General features: G+C 41.1%; 1 protein-coding gene across 1 annotated transcript in view; it reads right to left on the reverse strand.

Annotated features, from left to right (window-relative positions):
* The window catches only part of csmd2 (CUB and Sushi multiple domains 2), a 539,567-nt gene that overhangs the window by 197,676 nt on the left and 329,747 nt on the right, over positions 1-12,144 (reverse strand). The window contains exons 31-32 of the mRNA XM_069896324.1: positions 3,876-3,994; positions 3,690-3,759 (exon numbers count right to left, since the gene is read on the reverse strand). Of these exons, the coding sequence (XP_069752425.1) occupies positions 3,690-3,759; positions 3,876-3,994 (189 nt within the window). The remainder of the gene's footprint in view (positions 1-3,689; positions 3,760-3,875; positions 3,995-12,144) is intronic.

Below are 12,144 nucleotides of genomic sequence, written 5' to 3' on the forward strand. Positions count from 1 at the left end.
TCAAAGCATAATGCAAATTTCCTTCATTCCATGGACTATCTATATCTCCTACTGCACAGGATAGGCAACCAGCAAACTAAAAAAATTATCATACCCTTCAAATCAAGTCACCTTTATTTATCGTTCATAACTATAAAGACGAGATAGTGTTTCTCCAGGATATTTGCATGAATATAAGTGAGAATAGAAGTTAAACACATTGAATTATTAAAATATTAAGACATATACAGTGAAAGTTTAAGGTACACTATCCACATATGTTCTGGGAATTCAGGAGCCTGATGGCTTGGGTGGAAAAAAAACTGTGCCTCTTCTGGACGTAGCGACCTGAGTGCTACGGTACCTCCTACCAGATGCTGCTTTACTTTGGGGAGAAGCCTTAAGATTGCGAAAGCAGGCACCAACAGGGCTAAATAACATTTCTTTCCCGCCACTATCAGACCCCTGAATGAACCCGTAATGGTGCTGCCATAGCTTGGTGCTAATTGATCCAGCATTCTGTAAATTGTGTGCTTTACACGATGTTTCATACAACCTGTTAGGCCATTCACAGAAGAACCCTTATCCACCACATTCATGATTTTGTGACAAATTAGCTTCAACTTAAAATGTCTTTTGAACATCAAAATCATGACCTCTTCTCCAGTTTTCTCTGGCCACTTAAGACTCTTGTAGAGGTGTTGCACAAGAAGAAAGGAAACTGAAGCAGGTTGTGGCCATTTTGTCACTGGCGTTTTTTCCATTATTCAATAACAACCAGACCTTATCTTATTTAAACATAATTGTACAAAAGGGCCACTTAACCAGTGTGATTGTTTATGGAAATAGGAGTGAAAGAAGAACAGAAACTGCAGGATATACTCCCTAAGTTGGGGCACGTTCGGAAAGGGAGAACAAAGTTAATGATCAGGGATCTTTCAGTGGAAAGTTCACCGTAAAACATACAAAACAATGATACGGAGAAATCACAGGCGCATATTTTCCTCCTGTGCGACAAGGAATGAAAGTGAAACAATATGTGGGACTAGGGCCAAGTCCAAGAATGAAAGAGGGCTAGTATTGGAGTAGCCTTTAAAAACTGAGGAGGTGGACAGGTTAAATGCTAAAAGTTCAGAGATTGAGGTTCTGATGGGACAATCAGGGAGTTGTGGACCGAATGAGGAGTCACTACTGTCCCTCCGACATTGTTGATTGATTGATTATATTGATTGATTATATCAGAAAGTAAATCAGAAATCAGAAAGAAAGTTCATTTAAAATGTTTCTTGGCCAATAGAAATGAGTTTATTGATTTAGACATGTTGCAATAATATACATCACATATTATAAATTGAATTTCTTGACAATATTTGTGCTGAAAGGGAGATTTGTCTCTAATATTCTTCTACAACTTAACTAATATTAGAACAGTGGAATTGAAATTTAACACAAAATGCCTGCATTCCTCTACTGAAGACTCTTGGAAACTTCCACAGATGTACTGTGTAGAGCATTCTGGCTGGTATGGAGGTGCCAACTCTCAGGACAGGAGAAAAACTCCAGAGGCTTGTTAACTTGGCCTGTGACATCACAGACACCAGAATTCACTCTGTTCAGGACATTGACAAGAGGCAGTGCCTAAAGCAAGCAGATTCTATCCCCGAGGATCCCCACCACCCAGTCCATGCCCTCTTTACACTGCAACTATCGGGGAAAAAGGTACAGAAGCTTGAAGATGAACACTGAGCTGCATAAGGACAGCTTCTTTCCCTCTGCCATCAGATTCCTGAGTGAACAATGAACCATAGACACGACCTTATTTTGTTGTTCCCTTGCATTATTTTTATTGGGTAAGGTGGTTTCTAGAAACTTTTTCAAAATGATGCTGAAATAAAACAACAAGTTTTATAACATGTTCATGACAATAAATTCCGATTCTAAAATCCTTCTCCATTTAAATCAATTGATCTAAATTACACAGGCACAGGGCTACTGCTCTATCGACGATTCTGTGCAATTGTTTTTGTTCCAATGCATTAGTCCAACATCGCCATTTCTTACCTTCTGAAGTTGTGCATGCAGCTACAAATCTTTTCAATGTTTCGTGCCCTGCACTATCCTCCCGCTGCTACTTTTTATTTTATTTTAAATTTTAATTTAGACTTCTCGCACAGAAACAGCCCTTTCAGCCCATAAGCTGGTGCCACCCAATTACACTCAACTGACCTATCGCCCCAGTCAGTTTTTGAATGGTGGGAGGAAACCAGAGCATCTGGAGGAAACCCACACAGACACGGAGAGAACATTTAAACTCCTCACAGACAGCACAACTTCGAACCCTGGTCAACCGTGCTGTAACATCATTGCACTCACCACTACGCTGGTCGTCTCACCCTGTTGTAAAACTGCCTGTTGTGAGACTACAGTATAATTTTTCCTGAATATGTCCTCAAGTGGCTGCTTAGTTTTCTCTACCAACGAAAGTGGCATTTCAAAAATAAACACAAGTAATTACTTCAGAGCAATTATTTTGAGCTGTTCACTGTGATCCAAAGCACTTTGGAGGTTTACTTACTATTCCTCACCTCACAAACCCTCTCTAAGCTCCAATTATTCCCACTTCTGTAAGCAGAAACCATGTAATTTAATAACAACAAAGGGTTTAACACAGAAGAGGAAAGTCGAAAAGCAGCAGAAGATTGATAGGATAGTCCTGTTCGAAGATTATGTTTTTACTTTGAAAGATAATCTCGGTTGAGGAAGGTCTTGAGTGAGTTCAATGCATTTATTCAAATTAGAAGAAAGAACATTGGGTAGGAAATGCATTTAAGATGCTTCATTTCCAATAGAAATCTCAAATGTTGGACGTATCAACAGATTTCTATTACATAGAGTCACTGCAGTAAATCCCTGCTTCCAGGGATGGTTTTACAAATAAAAACTCAGGGAAAAGACCAGTTAAGTTTTCATCAGTTGAGTGAGAAATATTAGCAGAAATAACAGTGGGCAATTCAGCAAAAAAAAAGATGAATTTTATTTTAATATTTCAGCAAAAACAAGCAATGCCTTTGACAATACAACACTTGAGTGAAAACACACAGAAATGCTTGAGGAGCTCAGCCGGTCTGACATTTCAAGGCTGAGTCCTTCTGCAAGGAATAAGCAAAGAACAGGAAGGCTCAGAATAAAGAAAAAAGTAGATGTTAATGCCATCTAGTTGGAGGGTGTCCAGACAGAAGATGAGATGTTATTCCTTCAATTTGCAGGTGACCATGGACAGATATGTCAGCAAGGGGATGGGATGGGGAATTCAAATTGGTGGCCATGGGGAGATCCACGCTTTTGCATTGAAAAGAGCTGAGGGGCTCAACAAAGCAGTCTCTCTGATGTAGAGGAGACCACAATGGGAGCATTGGATGCTGTAGATGACCCCTGCAGATTCACAACTGAGGAGTTGCTTCATTTGGAAGGACTGTTTGGGGCCCTGAATAGTGTTGAATGAGGATAACACTCCAGGTCCAGCATTAACTGAGTACTTAGTTTCATAGTATGTCTTGAACCTACAATTTAGAGTCAAAGGTGCTTTTAAATAATCTGATTTAACACTTGTAACAAAGGATTAAAAGAGGTAGAGTGTAAATAATAAATTCAAACAGAGCATGCAAAATCCTAAACCCATGCTAATGGTACAACTGCTTTTCTATACATACCAATACAGAGTGGTGGAGGGTAGTTCCACCGGCGGACAGTTCCAGGCATACAAGATATATGGGAGTGTCCCTGGAAGAATAAGTAGGAGTGATCAATCTATTGTCATCAACATTCATCTGAAATATCTAAAAGCTTTCACAGTGTAAGAATCAAGAACAGACTGCATCAGAGCACTTCTTAGTTACCTGCAGTTGGTAACCTGGTTCACAACGAAAAGACACAACATCATTGATTAAGTATCTTTCGCCAATCTTCACACTGTTGGCAGGGACCAATGGTTCTGGACAGCTCGTCAACCCCACAGCTTGAAAAGAGAAAGAGAATATGAAAATAGTTACTAAACTTAAAGGCTGCATTTGCGCCAACATCTTGTGAGGTTCTTTTGGTGGCGCTAGAACCATAAACATAGTTCAACAGAAAGATACCTTATGATAGTGATTCTATAGTTTCTAATACATTTTGGTCATCTAGCCAGTGCAATGTCCAGAAAGGACCCCACGTTAATAGAAACAAGAGGCACTTGATCCTCTATTTGTTTAATTATTTCAATGACTATATGCACCATGTTCCAGATTGTCAGTGTGGAAATATTATTCAAAAGGTGGCCTGGATATCTAATCTGTTCCCTCTATTCACAGGTGAATTTAAACATAAATGATTGTATTTAATATGATAAGAGAAATCTCTTCAACTGCAAGAGTGAACTAGCAGAATACTGGAAAATGGAAGGAACTCCAGGGAATTTTTTTTCTGATTTGTGATAAATAATCTCTTAAATTATACAATGTTTGTTTTCCATTCTTTCAACTCCTGTTCTTCAATTAAAGTTGAAAACTTAACTATGCTAATATAATCCTCTACAACAATTTTTAATTTCTGTAGCAATCTTGTTGATAAATAATGCTATGAACAAGTAAAGGTAACGCTTCGGCATAATGTCAGTGAGTACGCATCACAAAAAACTCCCTCCGATGAAGCAATAAATCATCATCCAGCGTCAGTCAACTTGCATTCTCTCTCCCCCAATGCAATAAGTACTTCACAGACACATTGTGGCTTTTTCTAACATAGCTCTTCAAAGCATGACAGACAGAATGACATTTCCAAGCTTAACATTCACAGTGAAAGCAAAGGAGAGAGTAAAGTGGGAGAGAAAAAAAGACAATCCCAGCAAAGGTCAAGCAGTTTAAAAGCAGCAGTTCAAGTTCAGGTTGTCATCTCATTGTACAAGTACAACCCGATGAAACAGCATTCTCCGGTCTTCTCTTTATATCTCTATATTGTGACAAAGTATATAGAAATATATCTGGGAGATAAAGTGGGAAAGGTTAGAGTAGATTACATACAAACACTTTAAAACATACCTTGTTTGAAATACTGGAGACTTCAGGACCACAGAGACTTTACAGAAACTTTGATGAATGCCTATTGGGACTTCACAAGTAGGTGTTAATTGGACTGATGTTGTGGAATAAATGGACTGCTGCCTTTTAAAGCAACAGAGGAGAGGTGACACAGTGGCTTCTCACACCTTTTTGCAGGTCCTTTGAAGAGTGAGAGAGGTCAATGATGGGTTCTTGTTTACCCAAAAGCAACAGATGAAAGAGCAGGGTGGTGCCCTATTGTCTACAAAAGACTTACTGTTGTAAGAGGGTCAGGTGGTTTTGCAAGCAGAGAGAGTCAAACAGGCTCTCTCAGTCTGTGAGTGTGTGAGAAAGCAGTGTCAAGCAACAGAAGTTGCTGGAACTGAAACAGAAGCTCCAGTGTGAAAGATGGCCTACTAGTCTCAGCCCTTGTGCTTCATGATAGATGCACCTTGGACTGCCTGTCTAATGTTTCACTTGGAATAAGGGAAATAAAAAGGAACTCTGTGGTGACCTGAAAGAAAGAGGTTATCACCTGGAGAACCCTGATAGGGGCAAGTTTCTTGGCAAGACACTGAGGTGACTGAGGGAAGTACCTCAGTTGTGGATCTCCTGGAACAACACACCTCTCTCTGAAAACCAATAGGAACCTTCCCGAGCAGTAACCATTAGGCTTTTGAGCACCAAAGCCTGGTGAACTTTATGCATGTTAAATTCTGTGCACAGTATAAGAATTGCCTGCAACTGGCAAACTTGGAGGAATGAGAAGTGAGATTGAACTGTGAACCAAAGAACTTTTCTGAACTTGCACACACAATTGTGCTTAGAATTAGAAGGGGGTTAAGTTAGGTTAGTTAAGCCAATAGTGATAAGTTAAAGTGTGATTCTGTTTTCATGTTTAAAGATAATTAAAAGCAACTTTTGTTTAAGTAACAATGTCTTGGTGAATATCTATTGCTGCTAGGTTTTGGGGTCCTCTGGGCTTGTAACATTTTATGGGGGCTCATCCTTTTGGATTGAAAATTGGAGTTTTTTGTGATTTATTAGTTAAGTGGGTTTTTTTCAAGCTAATTTAAAGCTTGTGTGTGGAAAAACAGCAGCAATGGATATTGATGCATTTTTGGTACAACCATCACCTGCAGAGCTTGATGCTCTCTACTCTCTCCACTCTTGAGCTGTTGATGTGGAGTCAACATGGTGGTCTTAACTGGTCCTCATGAAGTCCATAAACATCTCCTTCATCTTGCCCACGTGAGACTCAGTTTGTTACTATTTCACAAGATTTTCCACTTCTTCTCTGTTGTGTGACTAATCATTGTTGCTGGTGAGACCAACAACTGTTGGAGATGGATCTGATAGAGCAGTCGCGGGTCAGTTGTGTGAACAAGAGCAGGCTGAGCAAACAGCCCTGAGGCGTGCCAATGTTCGGCATGATGGTGTTCAACATTTTGCTGCCGACCCAGACAGACAGTGGCCTTTCTATTTAGAAGTCCAGATCCAGTTATAGAAAAGGGGTGATGAGTGCAGTGAGTTCAGCTTCTCCATGAGCCTCTGGTTTATGATCACATTAAACAACGAGCTGGTCAATGAACAGCCGCCTGGTATACGAGTTATTGTTCTCCAGGTGGGACAGGACAGAGTGGTAGAGAAGGCTCTCGCATCATCAATGGAATAGTTCCGTCTGTAGGCAATTCAAAATGGATCAAGTTCTCAGCGAGGTGCGATTTGATGTGTTCCATCACCAGATGCTCGAAGCATTTGAGAAGGGTGGAGATCAGTGCCACCGTGCAATAGTCATCAAAGCCTGTCACTGTCATCCTCTTTGGTACTAGGATAATTGTGGCTGTCTTGAAACCCGTGGGTATGAAGATTGTCCAATATTCAACTGGGTATGTTGTCTGGTCCTGCTGCCTTGTGTAGGTTCACCTTGGATAGGGGGTTCCTCACCTCGACCATGGCTAGTCACCTATTATTGCACATCTGCTCTACATAATAATTAAAAATTTACCAATTCTTTTTAAAACATGTTACTTCCCCCCTACCCCCCCCCCCCCCCCCCCAAGGTTTGCTAGGAGAAAGAGTTGATAGTATTGTGTCTGCGATAAATTTATGGATTATTAGGTCTTGTATATGTTTCCAAATCCAATAGGAAGTCAAAGGAGCAATAAACTTGTCACCATCTGTGCCAAGAGTATTGCAATGCTGCCTCCCTTCAATGACTCCCCCCTACCGACACCACCTGCGGTACAGCCACTTCTCCTCTTATCAGTAAGGAGGATACTCAACCCTCCATTGAATGTCCCAATTAAATTTTAACCTCTCCACTTGAACTATTTGCCCTCAAGAATGGAAAATGAAGCAATGTATTTAATGTATATCTCTTGATTTTAAAGACTGTAAGATCAGTTGACTTATCTTTAAATCTGTCCAATAATTTCAAGCTGTGTTTTAAGCCAGATTTTGCCAGACTTGCCATCAGTCTTGGAGTTAAAGTTCAGAGGTGTATTGCAGACTTTCTGCAAATTACTCAATGAAATAATCAAACATTTTTTCTTTCTGTTGCCAACCTATGGTAGGTAATTAAACATTCAATCTCAGGAGATTCATCTCGGTTGGCAAACTGGAGCAGATTTTCTTTCAGTTTTGATAAATTAATCTAATTCTTGAGGAATAGCGAGTATTTAGGTATTGAAATCCTCATCACCCTTGTGGAGATACATTTTTCATCCATAAACGTTCATTTGACTGAAATAGAAATTCCAGAACAGGAATGCTGTTCCAAAGACGGTGGTTGATCCCCGCCTATCAATTGAGTTTCAATTGAGTCATTTTAAAAATAGGAATAATTATTTTATCATTAGTGTTGCTTATGTTTGTAAAACTGAATGTGACTATAAATTAAGAATTTAACTGATTTTTCAAATATTCATTTTTCAATTTTATAAAATCAAAAGTTGTAGTTTCAAAGCTTATTGTCAGAAACATATCCACACCTCAATTCAAACCCATAACCTTAACTTCAATCACGAGTTCTGAATCCAAGATCGATGAGAGAAATAAGGCAGGATTTGTCACATCTCCCTTCAGCAGCTTGTGCAATTTTACATTTCTGAATTTCCAAAACCATTTTCATCAGTGTTGAATAAAAGTTGTCCTATTTAAATAGGACTAGTAATGGAACTCGAGAATACACTGTTTTGAAAACGCAGCCAGGACATGAATTGCAGTCAGCAATAAGCCCTGAATGCTTGTACAGAGGTTATTTTTCAACGTGGTCACATCATTAATGAATGAAAATGAAAATCTTTTGTAATTGTCAACAGTGCCATTCAATTTATATTACATGGGCAGTCAAAATTGTCAGAGGAAAATTCAAAGACAACTAATTTTTTTATGTTGCCTGAATGCAATGCAGTGACAAGATTACTTCATTTCTTTGTATCTCAGATTTATTGTCAGAGTACATACATGACATCACATACAGCTCTGAGATTCCTTTGTCCTGTGGGTGCAACAGAATTACCACTAATTGGTAGTGCAAAAAATAAACTGTACACAACGTAAACATGTAAACAAATAAAAGAACCGTAACTGATAACGAATGCCAACAAACTGACTGTGCAATACAAAGAGAACAAAAAGAATATCAATAAAATGCACAAGTAAGCATTCTTTAATGAGTCTCTAATTGAGTTGTGGTTGAGGAGAAATTTGCCAGGGTTTCTGATGTCATAACCAGCCTCTGCAAACCCCCAAGGAAGCATAGGTGCTGACCCGCTTTCTTCACAATGTCATTGATGTGTTGGCTCCAGGAAAGATCCTCTGAGATAGTGACTCCCAAGAACATAAATTTCCTCAGCCTCTCCACCTCTGATTCTCCCAAAGATCACTGGATTGTTTAACTCTGGCTTTCCTTTCCTGAGTTCAGAATCAGCTCCTTAGTTTTGGTGATATTAAATGCAAGGTTGTTGTTGGTGCACCATTCAGCCAAGTCTTCAGTCTCCATCCTGTACGCTGACTCATCCCCTTCCTCTTTACAACTCACTACCATGGCATCGTCCTCAAATTTGCAGATGGTGTTATTTTCGTACCAAGCCACACTTTCATAGATGTAAAGTGAGTAGAGCAGGGGGCTAAGAAAGCAGCCCTGTGGTGCTCCAGTTTTGATGGAGATTGTGGAGAAGTTCTTACCAATCTTCATTGATTGTGGTCTGGAGGTGAGGAAATCCATGATCTAATTACACAGTGGGTTGTTCAGTCCCAGGTCTTGAAGTTTGCTGATCAGTTTTGATGGGATGATGGTGTTAAATGCCAGACTATAGACAATAAAGAGCATCCTGATGTGTGCATCTTTGCTGTCTGGGTGTTCCAGGGCTTTGTGTAGAGCCAGTGAGATGGTGTCCACCATAGACCTGTTACTATGACAGGTTAATTGGAATGAATCAATGTCTGACAAAACAAATTTAATACAGCTAACAACAAGCTTGTAAACTACCACAGGTAGTTAGAAATCCCTGTGGGTATCCCAGTACTTAATTAAATTTGTACCTCACTTCAAGAAACTCAATTGGGATACTTCACATCTCTGAACTTCCACCACACCACAGGCGGTGGTGGAACAGTGTCTTTCTCCTGCAGTGACAGAGGGACCAGCCCTTATCTGGAAGGCCAATTTCCTACATTCATTACAAGGCTTAAATGAACCTGCATGAATGGTGGAGAAGCCAGAACTGAATGCTCCAATAAGATGGCCATTTTCCAATATTCTTCCCAATGTACGTTGGTTCGCCAACATGAGATCCCATCTGCACATGCGCAGCCATTACGTCCATTTACTTGCGAAGAGCAGCACGCGGGAGTGAAAAACAACTAAATCAGTGTAAGATCGTAAGAGAGCGATCAACAAATGGAATCAAAACCCCCAAACAAGCCCTCCAGAGAAGGAGGAGAGCAGAAAAAAATTTCCAGGATGACCAGTGGGCGGTTCCTGGGTCCCAATGAGGAGAGGCCCCGATGTAGTCTTCTGGAGGTGGAGGTGTATTGGAAGAGGTCCAGGATGACTGGCAGGTGGTTCCTGGGTCCCAATGAAGGGCTGGGGCTGGGGCCGGGAGGCAAGAGTCTGAGAAGGAAGGCCTCCAGGAAGAGCCCCTGTAGTGCTCGGGCTGCAGTGACCCAGCTGTGGAGCAGCGATGCCTCTGCTGGGTGTGGGATCAGGCACCAGAGACCTACCTTCGCTGAAGGTGGGGTCCAAGTATGGCTGCACTGACCTGGCTTTGTGGAATTGGGGTCTCAAAAAACAGGCAGTGATACTGTTATACCGTCGCATGAGGTGAGCTGCAGAAGGCGACTGGTCCTCAGTACAATGAGCAGCAGTGAAGGGGAGTACCCTGCACAAGAGCAGGTAGGACCTGATTCAAACCTAATGAATCACATAGCGAAGAAGCCTCCCGCTCGACAGGAGTGAATAACCTCCAGTCGCAGATAAAGCCCGAGGAAGGGCGTGGTCTCTGTATGACTGGCACCGGCTCAATTGAGGTCCAAGAGTAAGGCCTGCCACAGAGCAGAGGCCTCAACCAGCAACAAAATTGTAATTTGTCTGGATAAATTGGAGGAACTGGTGTCGGCCATGGTGAGTAAGTTTCCTACACCATCAGAGGAAGGGGAGGACATTTATAATTTTGCATGGGAAGATGATGAAGCGCCGGTAATGAAGTGTATGGTATGGTATCGAATGCTTTTCAGGAGACAGTACTAGAAGAATCCATCAAGAAATACCCCTCCCCTGTTAACTGGCCTCTGTTGGAGGTGCCCAAGGTAAACTTTATGCGACAATTTGAACATTCTCACAAGGGTAAAAAGACATGAAATTGCAAAGACTGCAGGGGTGAATGGTAAAAGGTATCACTGCATTCCATTCTTACACAATTTATTAGAGACTCAACAAGATGCTTTGGGCTGTTATAGAAGGCAGCAGCTGATGTGGTCAGAGCTTCTAGAGCACAGGCAAGAGAACCTGTGATGTTTCACCCCTATCACAAGTCGCAGGGTTATTTAAATGGCGGCTTCCCGCTCCAAGTGGCTACGCCCTCAGTGGAGATAGTGGCAGCAGAATTTTCCCGCTCAAAGTGTTTCACGGCGGTGGTCCCAGAACACTCCAGCCCACAGACAAGGTGGGTCGAGGAAGTCAATGCTATGCAAAAACAGTTGAGTGCACTTGATAATTACAAGGTTTTAACAGTTGGTGGTCGATTAATAGTATTCTATGACAGATGGTTTAACGTTACCACTGATCCTTTTATTTGGCAGACAGTAAAGGGTTATAAAATAAAATGTGATCCCCAGAAACCCCCTCCCATATGGAGGAAGGGTCTATATACATAAATACGCAGACTGCAACTGATGGAGGCTATACATGCCGAGATCATGGCATTAAAAAAGAAAAACATAATTGAACGTTGTAGACATGAAAAACATGAATTTGTATCAAACATCTTCATGCAACCTAAAAGAAGTGGTGGCACTAGAGTGATACTGGATCTATAGGACTTTAACAAATAAGTCTTGTACAGGTATTTTAAAATACATAACGTATATTCTGTGATTCCGCTGTTATGCAAGGGCTATTACATGGCCTCAATAGATTTGCAAGACGCATACTATTCAGTCGCGATCTGCCCACAGGGCAGGAAATTCTTGAAATTTACTTGGAAGGGAGAGCTATGGCAGTATAAGGCTTTTCTGAATGGCTGAGCTTGGGACCCAGGGCATTTACCAAGTTACTGAAGCCGGTGTTTGCAAGACTCAGGAAATAGGGACACATGGTAATGGGTTACCTAGACAATATCTTTATTGTTGTCAGATCGGTCGAGGAAACAAAACGAGCAGTAGTAGCCACCTCAAGATTATTAAGCCACGTGGGGTTTCTTATATACCGTGAGAAATCAGTGCTAGTACCTACTAAGAGGCTAAAATTCCTCAGCTTCATTATTGATACAGAAGCCATGAAAGTTACCTTGCCCGAGGATAAAGTGGCAGAGATTAGGACAGCCTGCAGAGGGTTCATGACACAGTCTCGTCCCTCCATAAGAAA

Source organism: Narcine bancroftii, chromosome 8 (assembly GCF_036971445.1).
Source record: "Narcine bancroftii isolate sNarBan1 chromosome 8, sNarBan1.hap1, whole genome shotgun sequence".
NCBI lineage: Eukaryota > Metazoa > Chordata > Chondrichthyes > Torpediniformes > Narcinidae > Narcine > Narcine bancroftii.